Genomic DNA, 21,766 nt, shown 5'->3' with positions numbered 1-21,766 from the left:
TTTAAAGAGAATATATCTAAAATCAATAATTGTTTAGTGGATAACGACAAGTTCGATATGTAATTATATTGTAAATTCTACTGTTGTCAAGACGTTAGAATATTAAAAGAAGGTCATATTAAATTCCGAAATAATAATTTGAAAAGTTTAAATATAGATGTTGACAACTTTATTAGTATATCTGCTTTAGCTAATCACTATTTCAAATTACATGTTTACACACAAATTACAAACTTAATGCAATATTCTGGGAAAGTTAGAGAATTTATACAGGGTGAAGTATATAAAGGTAGAAATATGTGTAGAGATAATACTAAACAATATGTTACTAAAGATTTATATGATTATGATGCATGTTCATTATATCCTGGCTCTATACATAAATTAAAACCAGCAATTGGAAAACCTATAGTAATCCCACAATAAACCTGTAATAAAACTATATTAAACCACTTAATGTTAGAACAACAATTAGAACCAACAAATGAACGTTATATATCAGCATTTATTGTAGATATAGAAATAACCAAGGTTAACAAACATTTACACTTCCCAATTATAACTAAGAAAGATAAAAAAGGTAATCATAATGTTAATGAATGTTGTACAATGAGAGTAGATAATATTATGCTTGAAGATATGATTAAATTTCAACAAATAGAGTTTAATATTATTAGAAGATATTATTGGACTGGATGTAAATCTAATGTGTTTAGTAACGAGATTGAAAAGATATACAATTTAAGATCTCAACTTAAAAAAGAAAGTAATCCATTACAAAATAATTATAAATTATTGATGAATAATTCATATGGAAAAACGATTCAAAAACCAATTAAAAATGACTTGGTTTACAAATATATCAATAATAAAGGAAAATGCGATTCAGATAGATATCTTAAAAAGAACTTTACATTAGTTAAATCTATGTATGACATATCAGATAATATCAGATGTTTTGAAACAAATAAACCATTTGATGACTTCTATGTTCCAAATCTCATTGGTGTACAAATATTAAGTATGAGTAAGAGAATAATGAATGAAGTAATGTGTTTAGCAGAAGATTTAAATATAGATATATATTATCAAGATACTGATTCAGTGCATATAGACAAAAATAAGATAGAATTATTAGAACAAAAATATAAAGAAATATATGGTAAAACATTAAGAGGAGGTGAATTAGAACAATTCCATCCAGATTTTGATGAATTATCTGGGAATGTATATTCTTAGGTAAGAAAGCTTATATAGATGTATTAACAAACGATAAACAAAAACATGCTTTACATATGAGAATGAAAGGTATTCGAAACAATTTATTGGAAAATAACGAAAATCCAATTGAATTATATAAGAAACTCTATGAGGGAGAATCTTATACGTTTAACTTACTAGAATTAAAACATAGTTTCGATTTTAGTAAGTCATTTGATATTAAAACAAGAGAGAACGTTACTAGAAAAATCCAATTCTAAACGAAGACAACTTATTCTTAACCAATTATTTAATAGACTTTTATATGTTCCCAGCATATATTAGTCTATTTTTATAGTTTGAAATCATTTGAGATTATTTTATAAAAATAAAAAATAAAAATAATTAATTTGAAATAATTTTAGAAAGTATGATATCATCTGAAATAATATGAGAATCTCTGAGAAATACTAAAAATATATAATATAATATGAGAGTTTATATGAATTGTTCTAAAAATTCATCTATATCTTTACATTCAGATTCTGATTTAAATTCATCAACAAGATATTTCCTTAGTGGTTTATTACGAAATGTCATTCCTTTATGATTTTTATCTTTGATACTATATCTAACCCAATCGTCACTATATTTACTAACTCTAGGTTTGATTAATTTGACAGTGTTGTCCTTAATTTGAAATAACTCTTTAGATTCAACTCTATTGTATAAATCAACTTCGAGATTATTTAATTCTGTAATATGAACACATTCCTTTTTAATAGCTTTAATAATACGTCCCATGGTAGTTGTCATTTTAGACTTACAAATAATTATATAATCACTTTAAAATAATAGCTAAAAAAATAATTCTAAAATAATTAAACCTAAATAACGGAGCGAAGCGACGAAATCGTGAAGATTGAGTGTTCCCAAAGGGTGCACGAAATCGGCACGATTTATATACTACTATGGAAAAGGTATATTATCAAAAAATAAAATTTTAAACCAATTGATAGTTTTGTGGTGATTGTAGTTTTTATAATCTATTTTTATTTTTTTTAATCAGTTCGTTTATCAAAACAATCAATTTGTTTTTTTTGACCTTTCCTTAACTTGGGACTTAGACGTTTTTTTGGACACTCTGTTTTATACGAGTTGTTCGAATGGGTGAGATGATGGTATCTCACGTTACGACCCTCCCATGATTTCAAAATATGCAATATTTTGACATTGTTTTAACTTGTTGTTATTTTATGGTTGTCTCTAAAAAAACAAGTGTTGAAAACTCACACAATTTCATTGGTTGTGTTTATTTCAATGATTTTTTGTTTGTGTTGTAAGTTTTTTTAACATAATAAAAATCAACACAACTGATTTTTATTTTAATCATTTGAAATAATACGAACTAATCAATCACACAAACAATAAGTGAGAGTTGTCATTAAAGCGACAAAAATGTTAAAAAGGAGACCGAGCTAACGAAGAGGAGACTGAGATGATGAAGAGAAAGACTGATATTATAAAGGAGAGATTAAGATGATGTAAAATTACAATAAGTTCGTGATTGTTCATTCTATTGATCGATATGAATATGTACTTAACTACTGAGAATTCCAAATAATGCTCCAATTGTTTTTTTTCTGAACCATGAAACTTTTGTACGACTTGTTGAATTCGTTGAGCCATGTCTATTGTTTGGAAATTTTCATCATAAAGACTTTTCAACAAATCAAATGCTTTTACTTCAAATTTTGTTTAAAATCGTCTGTTTAAAACATTTCTTATATATTGTCTTTAATTTCATTTTCTTCAAAAGTCTTTTATTCTTTTTTTCATTACAAATCGTTTAGACTCTTTCATACTAACCAGTACACACTATGTTCTTGTTCATCTCAATCAATGTTGGTGTTATTTCTTCCATAAAAAATCAACGTTTTATTAATATTAATAAAAATAACTTAAATAACTTATGATTTGATTTATTTTTATTTGGTTTTTCGTTATAATAATATAACAATATTATTATTATTATTAATTATTATAAAAAAATGCATAAGCCTCAAGATTTTACATAAGGTTTAATGACGATACGGTGGGTAATATCCTATTGGAAAAAATGGGAGTTAATTTGTATTAATTATTTATAAACAGCTTCTCTTAACCATCTAAAGATTTATAATTAAATTAATTAATGTTAAATAAATAATTACACTTTTTTGACGATTTTGTTTTCACAATTACTTTGAATTATAATAAAAACATTAATCTTTAAAGTTTTTAAGCAACAAATTGGAATTGTAACGAAATCCAACATAGTGATAACTTCATTTGTTATTTCGATTTTAGTAAACTTATTGTAAAATATAACTTTTTGTATTAATTTCGTACTTGTGGTTAAAAATATAATTTTTCTATGTTATAAAAATACCTTTTACAAAACATTCGAAAACTACTATGTGTTAATTGTTTGTTTCATAAAATGATTTCCAATTTTAAGATTTGAATTTTCTTCTATATTCTGCTATAATCAAATCCAAAAATAAAAATTCATTCAATTGCTAACTTTTATATTGGAAATTCGTCAAATATGAAGAAAAATGGTATTAATTTACACTGAATTGTCTGGTTTCAGATTGATGTAAAGCAGAGCTCAGACTGTGGCATCGCCAAGTCCCCTGCCTCAAGTGTGACGACTCTTTTGTTTGACATCAAATTGACCAAGTAATCGTTAACTCTTTTACCAGAGCTTAGTATGTCGTTCCTTGAAAAGCAGTATGCTCCTTCATAAAAAACGTTTTGTATTCTTTCAGTTTGAATAGATTTCATTGAGTTTTTTGAGAGTTTTGAGTCGAAGAAGTACCCAAATTCCAAGCAAGCATCGAACACAAAGTTCTGTATGAACGCACTGATGTTCTTGTTAAACCTTCTGTCGGCGGTTTGTATTGGTACTTTCTTGTTGATTTCAATTGACTTGACCACTTCACATTTTTCAGAAGCAAGTCCGTATACGTCGACTCTTGAAGCCTCGACCTCTATGAAGGTGAGAAGGGGGATTGTTGATGTCCGTGTAGAGATCTTTTTGGGTCTCTTTAGAGTTATCCTAGCGTGCTGGTTAAGAAGAGCAAGGAGGAAGCACTGCTGGAAAGCAGTTTGGTCTTTTTGCTCTCTTTCTTTGACTGCGTTGACGGAGAGACCAAGTGGTTTTCTAGCCTGAGTGGTGTACATTGAACTTTTCTTTGTTCTTTGTGTTTAAACATGCGGAAGTTATTTTTGAGCCGCAATAACGTCCATAATTCAAAATGCGTTTTCCGTGAACTGAGCGCACATTTATGGAACTTGAAGTGTTCTTTTTACGAGCAAAAGTCGTCCTATCATTTGTAAATTTGACGGATAACGACAGTATCCTATTTTCATTTTATTTACATCGCGGAAAACGTTGCAGAAAAGCCTTTTTCTGAATGGTCTTGTAATGCCCAGTTTGCCGATTACCCAAAACAAACAACTTAGTTTGTATGTTGGGGTTTTTCTCGCGCATCTTGTGGGTTTTTACCAAAAGTAAAAAGCCCAGTTTTTATTGGTTAAATTATCCGATATCCCGATAATGGAGGTAAATGTTATACTGATAACGCCTAGGGTTTCGGAAAAAACGAAAAACATAACTGTAAAGCTTTAATTTCCTACTCGTGGAGTATGGTGAAACCAACCGCACGTTGGAAAACACGTCGAAATCACAAGATTTTCTGGAGTTGTTTTCTGCTCTTCATCATTATTCCATTTTCTTGCTCTTAATATATTTCGACACTCCCAAAAAGTCTTGTTTTTTACAAATAATAATTTTGTTGTAATAAAACTTCTAAATTTGGTAGTACAAATAAATTAAAACACTCTTTTGCGAAGCGAAATCACTCCCGAGAAAATTTTCTCCAATTAAACAAAGTGTTAGTAAATAATGTCAACAATAAAACAATTCAAACCGCGCCGTTGTTGTTTTTCCAGTAAACGAGGAGTTACTCCACAGGTCTTCATTTTCGATTCCTTTACTATGTCAAATTTTGCATGTTTATCATGAAACACCAAAGGGTTGTCTGCTCATTTTTGTATCATCTTTTTGCGTCTCCATTGGTTTTCTTATCCAAACTAAGGAAGTTTATTTGTATACTCTCCTCATCTATAACAAAGCCGTGAAAAGTCCGATATATTATAAAACACAAGATTCTTTGTATAATAAAGTTATTATAAAATTATTGTTAAATAAGTAGCTGTTGGTATGTTGAATGCAATTGGCTATTATTGGGTATTGGCTATTTTGCTTGTAAGTATACACGTATAAGAATATAACGCCAAATAGAATAAAAACACGCAGAATTTCACGATCCTGATAAATTAACTCTCGTTGGTTTGCTTTAGGACGGGGTGCCGAAGAGACTATTCAATTAGACGATTCTATTTTTATTTTTTTATTTGAATTGGCGGTTTTGGTAAACGAGTGTTCTTTTTGAGTCACATTTCGTGGCATTTAAAAAAACTGGTAAAAGTTACATGAAACAACCTTTTGAGCTGTAAAGTAATTTCTATAGAAAAATAAATAACTCAGTAGTTAAATTTCTGATATTATAAGCAATAATAAATAATACATAAATAATTTAAAGTTTTGCTATAATACAGGGTCAATTTAGCTCAATTAATAGGATTTTAACCAGATCTTATATTCAGACCGACAAATATGGTTGTTAATATTATGGTTGAATCTTGGTTTTCTCAATTGGCAATATTTTTATGTAAAATTACTTCCAGGCAAATTATTGGAATGTGGCACACAATTTTATTAAATTATTATTATTATTACTATTTAAATAAACTTTGAATTAAAAAGTTATCACATCTTTTATAATCAAAAATTCAAAGAAAAGAAATGGGACAAAAAAGTTAAGCATTATACAAATGTAAAAAGTTGTACTACATTAAACATCTAATAATAAAAAGTATTATAATAATAATACACAATTTATGTGAAATTAAAGAAAAAAACTTATCCCAAAAGCGCTTTTAATTGGAAACGAATCTTATATTTGATATACAAATAGAACATATCCAAAAGAAGCATTTTCACTCTTTTACCATTTTCAGTTCTTGACAAAACATTAAGATAAAAAAATTTGACAAAAGGGGTATAAAAAACAGAAGCGGATAAGTAAATAATATATACTAGTTTGTTAACTTATTTGAAATCTTTGCATCGCTCTTTAACCAAATCCACTTTGATGACGTTTAATATGTTTTAAAGGATAATTTGAATGATTATTTAAATTATAATTCTTGAGCAACTTTAAAAACGAAGAGTTGTAAACTAAAACTTTTCACTTCCACTGCAAATTTTCAAAAGAAACAATCCTTTTAACTTCCCCTTAGTCAAAAGACATTTTTTTATTTGTATTAAGGAATAATTATACTTTAAAAGTGTGTTTTGTTAAGTATTGGAACAATAATAAGCGGTGTAAAGAACTATTTAAATAATTGACTGTTTATGTTTAAAGTAAAACAGAACAAACAAGGTGCTAATTCATGTTTTAAAAATGTTATTATTGAATAGTAAATAACACATGTTTCAAAATGTGACTATTAGAGACATTAATATATTTCAAAAGCGTTTATCATATTAGTTTCTATCAATTGAATATTGTTGTTAAAAAATAATTGATTGAAGTAATTTTATTGTAATTAAATATTGTTGTTTTTAAAATAATAGAAAATCAATGTATTAAAAATATAATCCATTACTATTAAAAATATTAATAATATTTATTATAATATTAAACAATTTATAGTTGTAAATTAAATAATATAATAAGTCTTTGCCAAAATATTACAAACATGAAAATTTGCCAAATAATTACATACCTCAATATCATTTACTATTTCTTTTAATTATTTTAAATTATTTGAAAACTATTTTACTATTAGAAAAATAACCATACATTATAATAATTATAATTATCAAAAATACTAAAGCAACTTAACACACAAAAAACACCACTTAACATGGTAAAAAAGAAGAAATAATTGTCATCATATCAAAATTCATCAATATAAAAAGTTTCATTCAACTACTTTTTGTTGATAATTACATTTAAACAAACATTATATACAATTGATTATTTTAAACTGTCGTTTTATCTTTTTTTATATTACAACACACAATTATTTACGACTATATTTCAATAACACCACATCACAAACTTAAAAAATTAAGTAGTAACCTATTGATTATCAATTATCAATAATTTAATAACAATAGTTAGTATAAAAGATATCACTGTTGATCACAATAATTTCATTTAAAAACAGTACAATTAATAAAACTTAATATCTATTTAATGTGTAAACTTGTAACATCGAATTAGAACTTAAAATGATAACACCAAGATTTAAACAATATTACCATTTACAACATTTTAAATACTGAATTTTGGTTCAAAACACGCGTACATAAGATATAATAACATTTTTATTCGTCTAAAAGTTTAACACCATTATTTTTGTTAAAAACATAACATAAAAAACTTTAATAAAACTTTTTTATGGTTTTTAAGAACAAGAGTTGAATTGTAACTTGTTAACTTCATAAGAAAACAATGTTTTCAATTATTCACATAACAAAGTTATCAACAAGATAAAACGTTCAAATTAATTAATAATTATTAATAACAGATAAAAATATTGTTAATACAAAAGTAATTGTTAAATTTAATTTCCCATTGAATGATAACTGTTAATGACATTATTATTCTCAAATATTGATTATTATTTTGTGTAATTTGTTTGACATTTTGTTAACACAAATAAAATCAAATATAAACAATTGTTTAATAGTGTAACTAAGTTGATTTTCACAATTATCATTTAACAGCTATTTGTTGATAACCACTTATAAGCTAGATATTATATACAATTGTTTTATTAACTATAGTTTTATTTTATTTCAAATTACAACACATAATAGTAAACACAAATGTTTCTAACACCACAACTATTATGATTAATTTAAATAAAATCATTTATTAAATATTAATTTTCAATAATTAAATAACAACAGTTAGTGTATAATGTTTCATAGTTAATCACAATGTTTTGATTAAAAACAGCCTAAAAAATTAAAAGTGGTATCTTTTAAGTAAGTAAACATGTAAAATCAAATTAAACTTTAAATGATAACACTAAGACTAAGACAACAATTTTCAAAAATTTTATGTTATGACTTAAGGCTCACATGTACATGCACATAAGATATTAAAATTGATTGTTTTAAAAGTCCAAGGTTTAAACACAACATCTGTTGTAAATATAAAGATGTTAACAATAAAATTATGAAAAGTTGTTTTGATTGACAACAATCAATTAAACAATAATTTATCAAATAATAAAGTTACAAAACAACTTACAATGTAAATCATCAAATACTCAAACAAACAAAGTCATAAAAGTGGTTTAATAAAAAATAACATATTTTAATTTCAATAATTCGATATAAGTGATTTTATGTTTTTTTTCACCATAAATTGTTCATTTTCTTGTTTCGGCATTTTACAAATATGGTAAAGATTTTTATAAAAAATTTTTTGTTAATTCCCATAAAGTCGCCACAATTGTAAAAAAATATCAAATAATATATTATTTTATTATGTTTAAATTAAAATATATTTTTCTATATAGATAAGGGAATCGATATATCTAAATTAAGTTAACTAAAAAATATAATTTTTTCACTACAATTATAATTTGGCAAATTTTTACCTTTCTCAAAATTCGCCAAACATTTAAGTTTGTAAAATTTTGGCAAAGACTTATAAATAGATATTATTTATTGGTTTCTTATTTTATAATTATTTACTATAAATTAAATTATACAGAACAAAGTATAAATTTTTATTAATATTAAATATGTATAGTGATATGAACACATTATTAAAATAATGGATAATAATCATTATAAAACATATTCTTGTTATGTAATTATTAATCAAAAGATAATTAATAAATGGTCAACATTTTATTATTGATTGTTCATTAAAAACATTATTCAAAAAACGTTTATAATAATTAAGTTGTATTTACGACATTATTATCGAAACAACTAAATTGAATGATTTCATATTTGTTAAAGATGTTTTGGAGTTAAAATATCTTTCATATTTTTAATCATCGACTTTTTATCTGAAAATTAAAATTAAAATTTTCAGGAAGGAGGATCTTTTTTGATCACTTGTTTTCAACTTTATTTGGTTAAAACACATTATTTGATTAAACGCTCAAAATCAATAATAGTTAAAACAGTGAAACATGACATTGGAAACAAATAACCAGAAGTTTATCGTTTAAATGTCTTTATTTAACAATAAGTTATATTTAATGTATTATCGCAAATTATGTTGTTATACTATAATATTAACGATATACTGTAACTTATAAGTAGAAATTAAAAAATGGATTCAGTATTGAAATTGTGTTGAAACTTAGAACTAAACTTATTTAATAATAAAAATAAGTAAAAAAACAACGCTTTATTATTGATTTTATAAGTATTTTTTTATATTTATTTGTTTTTAATTTGTATATTGTTAATAGAGTCAGTCAAACAACGTTGTCCTTTCTCCAAACCTAATCCTTTTAGTTTTATATTTTTAGAATCAAAAACGATTTTATCAAAAGTTTAAATCAAAGACAAATTCAACATTTTTTTACCACCAGTTTTCAACTATAATAAAAAATAGAGTTTCTTTTATTAAATATTATTTTTAATTTTGTTAAAACAAAATTTTCTTTTGCTCTATTATTCCCCCTTTACTTGCAAAAATCAACTTAACTTAAAATGAAACTGTGATAATAATAAATAATATAAAATATATAAACGTATTTGAAAACTTAAAATAACAAATGAATACATCACCCATACCAACACTTGGATATTGGGACATATGGACATTAATTGGTTCGACTCACATTAACTTTGAAAATGTCTTTCGACCAATTTATAATTTGGATGTCAAAGCCGAAACATTCCAGTATATACAGGATTTGTATAGCAAACTGAATATGCAATTGTATGCACATGTCAATAGAAGTATATTTAATTACAACAATCTACCAAATTACACCACCGCAGATATGGCAGAAACTTTGGAGTACTTCAAGTGTCAATGTAAAGTAATCGAAGAATTGCTTGAAGCATCACGTAAAGCGTATTGCAGTATGCTCGACATCAAAGAAATTAACACCCACATTGTTAATTGTTTAACAATCCTAAAGAGTTATGAACAGAAACATCATGGATTTAACCAACTGTATTATATATTAAAACAGTTGAGATGTCCACTCCCAGGGGAACGTGTTGTTTCGAATCCAATACAAAATGTTGTTCCTCAAACACAACAAAGTCCTGAAATACACGTCAACAATGATGATGCTATTGATATCATTAACTCTGTAGAAAGAGTTGATGAAGTTGACGAAGACAAAAATGACCACACACAGGGACACGAAGAATCTTCATTAACAATGGAGGAAATTGACCCGTCCTTTAACAGAGACATTCAGATTGAACCTTGTCTATCAGATGCCGAATTTGATTGTGATAAACTAATGGATTATCTTGAAAAGATCAACAGAGTAGACCTTTATGATTATGTGCTCGACACATTAACCAGATTTTTCAAACTTGGAAGAAACAAAGCTGCTCCGAATAGACGAATTCAGTTGTTTAGATGTAAAGAATACATGACAAAGAAATTAGGAATTAAAAGTGACGAATTTTATTCAAGTTTGACAACAAAATTGTCAAAAGAAGTGTGGAAGAGACAAATTAAATTGGTAAAAGAGCAGCGAGGCAAGTCAGGTAGAGGGTCATTGTTTAGTGAGTTCGAATCGACATTGATTGTCGAGTTTGTTAAACAAAGAGAAAAGAGTAACGATCCTGCGACTTATAACGACATGATGTCGTTTATAATCAACGACCTTGATCGCGAAGACATTAACGCAAAAAGTCTCTATGGTTTCGTCACAAAAGAAAAAAGAATTCAAACTGCAAAAGGTCAAATAATGGAAGAAGAAAGAGTTACTGTGAATATGGAACAAATTAATTGTTATTTTGAAATACTAGATAATGAAATTGGTGGAATTCCGACCGCCTTTATATTTAATTGTGATGAGTCGGGGTTCCAAAAATGGGTGGATCAAATGGATCACACCGTGATAATATCTGCCAGAGACGGTACATCCAATGTCAACGTGCCAATTTCCAGGGAGGGAAAAAGACAAACAATGTTGGGTACTATTTGTATGGACGGTTCATCACTTCCGCTATTCTTCATTGTTCCTACTTTGTCTGTGGAAAAAGAATTATTAGTGAACGGAGTAACAAAAGATCGAGTTTGTCTGAAGTATGCAAGGAAGTCGTTCATGACAAAAGTTTTGTTCAACGAGTGGCTTCAATGTGTATTTATACCATCAATTGAAGATAAAAGAAAAAAATTAAATTATCATGGTAAAGTAGCACTCATAATGGATGGTTATGGATCACACGTGAGTGTATCTGCAATTAAAATTTTAACTGATAACAACGTTCGCGTTTTTCTCATGCCAGCGCACTCTTCACACCTACTACAGATGTTAGATGTTGGCATCTTTGGTAGCCAAAAACGCATGTGCTCAACAGATTCCACCTTTTCTGGAGAAGATTATTCGGAATTGTCATACAATTCAATTCAAATTTTAACAATCGTGAATGCATGGGAAAAAGTCACAACTTCGAAGAATATTATTTCTTCTTTTATTGCATGTGGACTTGTACCAAGATTGACAAAAGCGTTGAGCGTTGTATGTGAAGTGATAAAGGAAAGTTGCCGGAAGATCGAGGATTATGTTAATGAAGAAGAAATCAAGTTGTGTATGACATCTTTCGAACCCACATTATCGGATGAATTGCTTAGAAAAAAAGCATTAAAAAAGATCAGACAAGAGTCAAGACTTATTGAAAAATCAAAACTGCCAATTAAGCATCATATCGAGATATATTGTCATCGTCGGGTCAAGTTATCACAGTTATAAATTGTTTTTTTATATTTTTTTCAAAACAATTGTAAATTATTGTAAAATACAAAGAAATTTTTTATATATTATACTCGTTAATTAAAATTATATAAACTATAATTTAACAATCGTTAATAATATATATAACAAGGGTAAAAATTTAAATGGGTTCAGCGAACACAAAAACATAAGACTTTGTGTGTTTGAAATTTGATGTTTAATAACAAGGAGCTAAGAAGCAACTAACATATAGAATTGGTGTCATAACCACACTCAAATGTTGTCAACAGTCTTCAATACAATGGTATGCTATACACACCTGAAACACGTAAATTTGGTCTTACTATCCAATTTACAATTCTATATATGTTCTTTGTAACACATTCTCGCCTTTAAAGTTCTTTCTAATCAAACGCAGCCTTTTGCGATGGTTATCTGAAAACGTTTCTGTTCAGAAAAATAACAATGATCTTGAAATTTATTGTTTTTTTGTTTTGATTTGTTATTGAGTTTGAAAAATAAACAAAAAATTAAAATAAAAAAAAAACAAAAAAATTATTTTGTTGCATGGCGGTTTTAAATTTATTTTGAATTTATTTCGAATAAAAAAGAAAATGCATCGAAAAAATCGAAGGGGACAACGTTTGGAGAAAGGACAACGTTGTTTGAATGACTCTAAATAATTTAAACCAGTATAAATAATATATGTCCTTCATATTTTTTACATATATTTAACGGCTTTTTTGTTGTCTGTAATTGAATTTGCCAATTGAAATATAGCAATAATTGATTGGCAAGTTTAAATTACTATCGGGAGTTAAATTGTTTTAAAAATAAAATGGACATTTATTATTAATAAAAAAAACTCTGTTATATTTTGGTAAACAAAAGTGTAAAATGAAAATAAAAAAGGCAAAAGTGTTGTTCTTGTATATTTTTTGTATTTTGTAATATTTAAATTATATTTTAAATACGATCATAATCATTCAAAAGTTTAAACAATACAATCGAATGTATTATTTATCTATACAAACCATTTTGCCAAATTTCGTGTTAAAGAATTAAAGTAAATTGTGTACCAAATCATTTATTAATTCAATAACAAAAATTACAAAAATTATAAAATGTTATATAATACAATAATCATACAGATTAATTCATTGTTTTAGTTCATGATTAATTAGATAATTGATTGTAAATGGTTAATTATATATTGCAAAGTTTATAAAGTCAAATAAATTTTACTTTCTAATATTGAATATCCAATTGGTTTTAAAATAACAAGATATTGCAGAATCAACAAATGTTTTGAATAAGAGTCGACAATTTAACCGACAAAACGGTTAAAATTAACTGTTTTATGACAATAAAAATGTATTATTATATTATATTGTAAATATAATATAATAATAACGTTAAAATAATAACTATTCTAAACTACATCTAAATTAATTTTCTATTGATTTTATTAAAACAGTATTAAATGGTTCATTGAATCTTCGAGATAACCAACCATTCTGTTGTTTTGAAGTTTGTTTTTAATTATAATTTCCACATGTTACAATTGTTTAAACAGTTTTTTAAATGAAATAGATTGAACAAACAAATGATATATTCTTTATTGTAACCAACTCTTGAATAAAAAAATAAATCTGTTTTTATTTGAAAACATTTAAAAAAAGACATATTGAGACAAATCTACTTGTGAGCCCTTAAATATAAAATTGAAAAACTTAAAGTGACATTATTAGAAAAACCCACAAAATAGCTGCACGGCATTGTGAATTCCCAAAAGTGCTATCTTATAAAAATAGACTCTTCTACTTTAACTCCTGTTTGTTGAAAAAATATTTAACTTTTCACTTGTATATGTTTTGTAATATATTAGGAGACCAACACATTCAAATTTGTAAAAGATAATTGAATGTGCTTGAAATGTGTTTTTTCTTTAGAAAAAGTCAATTTACTCGTTTGTGGACATAAAAACTATTGTAAATTTTAATCAAATTACTTTTAAACTTAGTAACAACAGAATTTTATGTTTAGAAGTTTGGTGTGTATTGGATTGCTTATGCAAAATACAGTCTTAATTTTCAAAAGAAACGCGCAAAACAGAAAATGTGCATTTATTAATAAAAACAATTGTATATAAGCGTTCTTTTGAACTACAAAATCACTTAACGATGTACTTCATTATTATATTATTATCTTGCCTTATACTAGATACGTGTGAAGCCAAGTATTCGTCGAAAAAGCCCAACAGAAAAGCACAGAACGTTGTTAACAATAAGTTGAGCCACTCCAATGAAACCAAACCACTTTTGATGTATGACTTTGCAGTCACGAACTACGATTTCAATGAAGTGAATTACACAAACAGATGGGAATGCTATGGCAATGTAGACAACGCCAACATTAGAATTTTGGGATTGAACAGAAACACAAGATGTTATGTAACAACGACTTTTATGTTCAACACAATTGGTGATAAGAAATACAGTCGGTGTGGGACACAAATCTTGATCACTGGACCTTCTCAAAAGACCGTTATATGTATGATCACTGGTGTCATGGATATTAAGATATCTGCTGAAACTTATGGGATGAAATATCGTTTAATCGGTGTTGAGTCTTCTATATACAATCAAGTAACTGGTGGGTTTAATAGTATTATTCCATACCTCTCTCAAGCAACTATAGTCGACTCCAATCGAGACTATGGAGTGAACCCAGAAGTCTATCTTATAAATAACACTGAAAATGAATATAAAGTACAAGTGATCAATTCGAATGTTATAGTTACAAGAATAAAGGTCATATGTGAGACGTACACTGGTATATTTTATCAAGATGAAAATGCTTCTTTCACGATACAGTTGAGTGGAACTGTATGTCAGATGTATTTGTATTCATTTGATGATGTCAAAATAGACTCTGAATTGTTCAATATAACCGACTTCATCAAGAGAAGAAGTGTACAAGTGACTGATAGATTTCCATCGTCAAAGCGAACTGAATACAAATTTGTAATGGAAAAGAATATCTACACTGGTGTTGTTCAAAAGGATAAAGTCGACTTTTTCTCTTGGCAATTGTGGAGATTCAACCCAGACTTAAAGACTTGGAAAGTCTCTTTGGATGTTCCGAAGTATGTTGAAATGAAACCCAATTATGTTACTGATGGAAAGGGGATGCTTTCTTTTGGATTCTTCTACCCAACTGAAATATCAATTGAGAACGACTTTGATGAGTTGCACTTGGAATATGAACTTGAGGATATCAGTGACTTCGAAGTTATTAAAGCTAATGTTGGATTTAAGAGTAAGTACGGTGATGTTGACTTAGATGGTATCACTTTTGTCGAAGATAATATGAAAGAAAAGCACTTTATAAATGTCAAGAATAAAACAGTGAGTGTCAGAATTGCTTTCAACCCAACAAGAAAGTATTTCAACAACTTTTTGACGATCGAGCAGTTCATCAAAAATGACACATATCTTCGTCTTACAAGTGCAATACTTGTGAGAAACAAAGAATACGACAATTATGAAATTTGTGATCATACTGCTTGGGACTGTGCAGGTACTCAATGCACAATAACAGACAACGCTACGGATGTTGGTCAAACCAAATTCGAAGGCCGATGTCGTCCTCAATGTGGAATATGTCGAGATGGGTATGATTGCACGACTATTGGTATATGTGAAGCCGAGAAGAGTAACAACCTGAGAAGTGCATCGACGCGTTTAATAGTCTTACTTGGATTCTTCCTGTTCTTCACATTCTAATTTATTTTTAATAGCATTTTAATTATAGAACATTCTATTAATAATATTATTAATATTATTAATATTATTATACTATTAACTTTATTATTAAAGGACTGGTGGTATTCAAAGAGTCAACGAGCAAGTAAATATTGAAATTATACAAGTGTTACTCACTTTTAACTACAGATAAGTTGTTCACGTCTTCGTATGACTCGAGCAATTTTTCAACGACTTCACAAAAAGATTTGCATTTCTGTTCTTTTTGAAGTTGTTTCAATTTTTGAAAAACAGTTAAATTGACACGAATTTTTGGGAACCGCTGCTCCGTCTTATCATCGCATTTAAACGGTTTCGACTCGACTCTTTTCTTATTGGAGATTGATGGAGTTATTGCATTTTCAAATGTTGCACGCTCAATCACTTCTTTTGAGAGAATGACATCCTCACAAATACTCGTGTAATGGTGCTCGACAGGTGACATTGTTTCGTCGACAAAAGGATGGTGAGGGAGTTTGAGCATTTTGAAATGAGGACTTAAGATTCCCTTGGTAATAAATCTTACACGTTTTTCATCATCATAAGAGCCACAGACAAATTCTAAATATATCGTGTGTTTCATATCCGCATTTTCTATTATTTGTATACAAATCAGATGGTATTTAAAGTTGGTTATTAAAAAATAATAATTGAACAAATTTCTATGAGTATTAGACATTTTATTAAAGTCTGGTTACCTCTTTGAATTATTAATTTATTGTCAAAAAAATAACTCATTTGCTGGTCTGATTGTTTCCCGAAAGTAACGAAAGGTTGGAGTCATTATTTAAAGAGACACCTTTTTAAGACTTTTATAAAGTAATTAAAAAGAAAACAATTATTGAATTATATAAGTAGCATAACTATTTTTATCGTTTTTCTTTTAATTATTCATTTACTATAAAATAAGTCTTTAAATGCTATCCAGTATTTGTTGAACCATTAAAAAAGAAATATTTGGGGAAGCCACCCTAAAAATATATCCCAATTTTTTGGGTTTTTCTAAATTTTTAACGCCCGATGTTTACATAAAATTATATCTATTTTTTGGCCACCAAATTAAGTTGAAAGACTGGCTCCTATTGTTTTACTATTCAACTTTTCGTATAGTAAAAATATCGGTAGTTTATTTGTATACTTCTATTTTTAATTCAAAAAAATCCGATATATTATCAATTATAATGTATAATAAAAATACAATTAAATATACAGTCATGCGAAAAAGCTGTCGCGTTTGGAAAAACCTGTCTTGAAAAAATATTTTATAGTAAATTTATAATTACTTACTATACAGTATAGCTTCTATTCGATTTATTTGCAGGGTCATTTCACAAAAATCGAATAAAAATATTCGGCATTTCCAAATAACATTTTCTATTTCAGATCATTTGTTTATAGTACTAGAATAGTTCATTACCACCAGAGACAGGTTTTTCCAAACGCGACAACTTTTTCGTATGACTGTAGTTTTTGTTTAATCTTTATTTGAAATAAATTTATTAAAAAAATGATAAATTCAATAAAAATTGATATTTATAATGATACTTTTCATAATTAAAATGCAAATTATAAAGAATACAATTAGTTATAATACTATTATTCATACAATATAGGATGGAAATATCAAAACTTAGATATTATTTCACAAATAAATAAAAATAAGCAAAGAAAACAAAAGTTGTAAACTACCAAAAAGTTGGTTTCATGATACAAAGCTGTATTGATAATCCATTCTTATATTTGTTCGTCACAGCAGGTCTCTTAAACAATTTTCTAAATGTTTTATCACACAAAACCATCTCATAATGGTTAGTTGTATGTTACTCACATCACTTCTACTTATAACAGTTGTCAATTCACAAGAAGAGTTGAACATCTGTTTAGTCAAGAACAAAGCTTTTGAGACAGAAGGACAGATACCAACGAATATGTTTCATGCGAACAATGGTATTATAGTTGAAATCAGTTTGACTCCATTTTACTTATTTCAATCAGTTAAAGTAAGATACTAATCATTAGATAAGACCACAGAATGGTGTTACTATTTTCACTCTACTAAATCGAGAAGCTCCTCAAAATGTTTTCCAAATAGGTATGTCTGGAATGGTATCGACAATGCGGCAACAATGGGTGTTCGCCAAGTCCCGGAAGAAACTTACTTAGATGAGTTGAAGCAAAACATTGACGTTCAAATTTTTCGAGACAATGAAACGTTGTCTGAATCATATCCAGCGAATTTGATATATGTTTTAATGAACGACACTGGTCCTGATAAAGTAAAGACCAAATTTAGTAATGTGGGAAGAGACATGCGACTTGTTCAATCGAAAAAGGGGGAATTTGGTTTGATGATAGCAATAACAGTGGATTATGCCAAAGGACTAACAGGCTCTGTCATCTTTGGTTTAGTTCGAATTGAGTCGAGTTCTATTTATATGAAATATGATTATAATGATACCTCCTATTTACAAACTATATCCCCAACAAATTTAATTAGACTAGAAGCTTATGAAGACACTTTTGTCGCTGGCAGTCCACAAGCGCGAGACGGCAATATTTTTGATTTCTCAAAGAACGTGTACGTCCAAAAATTGATTGATATAGATAGACCAACACTTCCTCTCTCTGTGAGTCCTCCGATCTTTATCCCTCCTTCTAAAAACAATTTATTTGATTTGGGACAAGCCGTTGAAATATCAAAAGACTTCATTTTATTCAGTGACCCATCTTCAGAAAAAGGTGTTGTCTTTGCTTTCTCTAGAAAGGATGATGCGCTTAATTTTTCTGTTGTCATGCAACCATTTCCACGGTGGGGTAACTTTCAATCGTTTGGGGAGTTCCTCGCAGTCACCAGTGACGAACAAAACCCACACATTTACGTCGCTGCACCAAACGCTTGGATCCATGACAATGTCAGAAAAGCAGTTAAACTTGGGAGAAGTACAACGGAGTACATCGGTGTCATTTATGAATTTCAAGTGAATGACAAGACAAAAATCGTTGAGTCGAAGAATTACTTCTTTGTTAAGAGTGACAAACAAAGTGGTGGTCTTCTGAATAGTACAATTAGTAACATGAAAAAGAGTGGTGATAATGTTTATGTCACTTTAGCCAATTACGATGGGGTCTTTTTAATTACTTGTGAAGAAAACTTGACGTTGTTCTTATAATTGGTTTATGAAACTATTTCCTTTCTATTCTTTATAGTATAATTATTAGTTTTATCATTCTTTGAAATAAACTATACAAATACTATTATTATTCTATTAATTAAGTTTTCTTTTTAAAGTTGTGCTATTATTATAAATAGTATACTATAATACTCGTATACTATTAATTATAGTAATTTGAATATCATTTATAATAGTTTCTTATTATTTAAAAAAAATAATAATATTATTATAAAACTATAGTATTTCACCATGTGTGGAACTCATAAATTATGTCAAGTCCTTTCTTTGTATCACAGCCCGAGTCTCCAGTGAATTATGTCCAAACTGTCTTCGACGCATTGCCTAAAGATAACAACTGTGTTAATGAATTGAACTATATCATTCACTTTTTTCAAAGCGCAGTGTCGCAACAAGACATGACGATGTTCTATGCGAACAAGAGATCACTGAAAACGGGGAAACATCAATTGCACTTTTTCTTCCAACCGTTGAAAATGAAAATGGAAGGCGAGAAATTCCGGTCGACATTCAATGAGAACTTTAAATTGGTCTCTGTTGCTTGGACGAAGGATCGAGATAACATCATCTATGTCTTACGCTTTGATAAACGCTTTGCTTTGTTCTGTAGTGGAACCAAAAGTGTGTATGAGGCCTTTGAAATTGATTTGAGAGACCCACTGATCACTGACCACATCAAAATTGTGTATGGCGGGGATGACCAAAACAATGTGTTTTATATCTACTCGGTGAACTGGATGAAAATGCTCACAATGAACAAGAGAGATCCTCATAGATATAAAGTCGTCACATTCAACTCGAAACCAGAAAGTCATGTTGTTGATCTCTCCATATTCAGCAATTCGCTGTATGTCTTCTCGACTTCGATGACACTCCGATTCACCGTTGGCGCCACAAATGGCCCTAGTCGACCACTTAATATAAAAAGTGAGTATTTTGGGCATTTTCTTGCTGTGATGGAACAATACAACTCGTCGCAAAATGTCAAATGTCTCAGCTCTGAACTGGAGAACGCGTGTTTTCTTGGAATCGAGAAATTTGGATTTCCACTCTCCGTCCCGAAAGAAAAGGGGAACTGGAATCGAATCGCAATGGGTCCCGTGATGATGGAAAAAGTTATTAACAGTTACTTGTATTTGATGTGCTTGAGTAGAGACTACTGCGTGTTACTTCGGTTCTACGAAGACCGAGCCGAGTGTTTGTTTGAGCAAAAAAGTGAAGGGAGTTTCATGAATGTATATTATGGGTTTGGGATGTTTTATATAATTAAAGCGGAAGAGGTTATCGTGTATAATACAGTGAATAACCAAACATTCACACTCATTACTAAAACAGACGAATTGCAAATGCTGACAAGTATTACTGATATTAAACAAGGTAATGGTAAGATGGGGATATTAACTATCGACACGAAGGATGTCGAGTTGAGAATGGTCAAAATAGGAATTGATGGGTTTGTCCAGAGAATATCACCGATGATCGACTTGACCTTTTTAACACGGGGGTTCTATCCGGAAGGTCTTTTGAAGAACATGAGGTTGTTACATATCGACTTTTCGGTAATAACTAAAGAAAGTGTGATGCTCAATATACTCACGGATATCGGGAGAAGACTGTTGTTAGATGACAATCCGTTGCTAGAGACGTTGGTGACCAAAACCGTTATAGACCTTGATTTGAAGCCAATACCATTTCCTACTGACCTTGAAAAATATTCGAAGAGCGATTTTATGAATGTGTTTCCGTACATGAAAAGTGTTGTTGGACCAAATGGAGTCGGTAAAGAAGAATGGAAAACACGAGCTGTTTTAGTGTTACAAGCACTATTAAAAGCAAAAGGTGACAAATTACGGACGCTCGCAGAAAGCTATTTGAATGTTGTTGAAACGATTCTCTCGAAGATCCAAGACGAGTTTACGAAGAGAATAGAAGGGATGACACAACAACAGAAATTATTCGAGACGGTGATTTTCAATGGTGCAATGAATGGCGTCATGAAAGAAATTGGTCTCGAAAAAGAAGACGGATACTGCGATATCAATGTCCAATTTTTCGAGAAATATCCATTTGATATTATCATCCAATTTGTCAACGTCGGCATTCTCGAGTTTTCGATGATGGAGGCAAGCACCTTATTAAACCGATTCAACAAAGAAAGTGAAATCCACAAGGACGCAAATTGGAAAAGACGAGAACGCAAGTTTTTGGGAGAGAGGCTTGGAGGCGCTGGTGCGCAGTCGACTCTTGTTGCTCTTGGTATTAACGAAGGCGTCAGGAAAGTGACATACAATGGTGTTGGTGATCGCCATTTTTTGGTGACAGAAAGTAACCCTGACATTCTATTGATCCGAAAAGAAGTCGAAGAAGAAAAACAAAAAGGAAGAGCTAATGATACAAATTTCATGTCAAAATCACTTGTCCCGAAATTTTTCAAACACAACGTCCAGCGTATGTTTGATTAATCGTATTATGTTTTGTGTAATT

At 28.9% G+C, this 21,766-nt stretch overlaps 6 protein-coding genes across 6 annotated transcripts; 4 read left to right on the top strand and 2 right to left on the bottom strand.

The window, feature by feature from the left end:
• Window positions 1-609: 609 nt before the first annotated feature.
• On the top strand, window positions 610-1,239 carry EIN_176950 (hypothetical protein; the record flags this gene model as incomplete). Its single annotated transcript, XM_004260591.1, has 1 exon — window positions 610-1,239. One exon carries the CDS (start codon window positions 610-612, stop codon window positions 1,237-1,239), a length of 630 nt encoding a protein of 209 aa, XP_004260639.1.
• A 2,592-nt stretch (window positions 1,240-3,831) lies between these two features.
• EIN_176940 (hypothetical protein) lies at window positions 3,832-4,428 on the bottom strand (the record flags this gene model as incomplete). Its single annotated transcript, XM_004260590.1, has 1 exon — window positions 3,832-4,428. The coding sequence occupies one exon, from the start codon at window positions 4,426-4,428 to the stop codon at window positions 3,832-3,834; it is 597 nt and encodes a 198-aa protein (XP_004260638.1).
• A 10,040-nt stretch (window positions 4,429-14,468) lies between these two features.
• EIN_176930 (hypothetical protein) lies at window positions 14,469-16,073 on the top strand (the record flags this gene model as incomplete). Its single annotated transcript, XM_004260589.1, has 1 exon — window positions 14,469-16,073. The coding sequence occupies one exon, from the start codon at window positions 14,469-14,471 to the stop codon at window positions 16,071-16,073; it is 1,605 nt and encodes a 534-aa protein (XP_004260637.1).
• A 148-nt stretch (window positions 16,074-16,221) lies between these two features.
• Window positions 16,222-16,674, bottom strand: EIN_176920 (hypothetical protein; the record flags this gene model as incomplete). The annotated part of the gene is made up of 1 exon (XM_004260588.1): window positions 16,222-16,674. One exon carries the CDS (start codon window positions 16,672-16,674, stop codon window positions 16,222-16,224), a length of 453 nt encoding a protein of 150 aa, XP_004260636.1.
• Window positions 16,675-17,896: 1,222 nt separating this feature from the next.
• EIN_176910 (hypothetical protein) lies at window positions 17,897-19,261 on the top strand (the record flags this gene model as incomplete). Its single annotated transcript, XM_004260587.1, has 2 exons — window positions 17,897-18,056; window positions 18,111-19,261. The coding sequence occupies 2 exons, from the start codon at window positions 17,897-17,899 to the stop codon at window positions 19,259-19,261; spliced, it is 1,311 nt and encodes a 436-aa protein (XP_004260635.1).
• A 272-nt stretch (window positions 19,262-19,533) lies between these two features.
• On the top strand, window positions 19,534-21,744 carry EIN_176900 (hypothetical protein; the record flags this gene model as incomplete). Its single annotated transcript, XM_004260586.1, has 1 exon — window positions 19,534-21,744. One exon carries the CDS (start codon window positions 19,534-19,536, stop codon window positions 21,742-21,744), a length of 2,211 nt encoding a protein of 736 aa, XP_004260634.1.
• Window positions 21,745-21,766: the final 22 nt, after the last annotated feature.

The sequence above is a fragment of the Entamoeba invadens genome (assembly GCF_000330505.1).
Source record: "Entamoeba invadens IP1 unplaced genomic scaffold scaff_1105074725183, whole genome shotgun sequence".
Lineage (NCBI taxonomy): Eukaryota > Evosea > Mastigamoebida > Endamoebidae > Entamoeba > Entamoeba invadens.
Note: the sequence above shows the minus strand (reverse complement) of the source record. Positions and strands in the feature narration are given on the sequence as shown.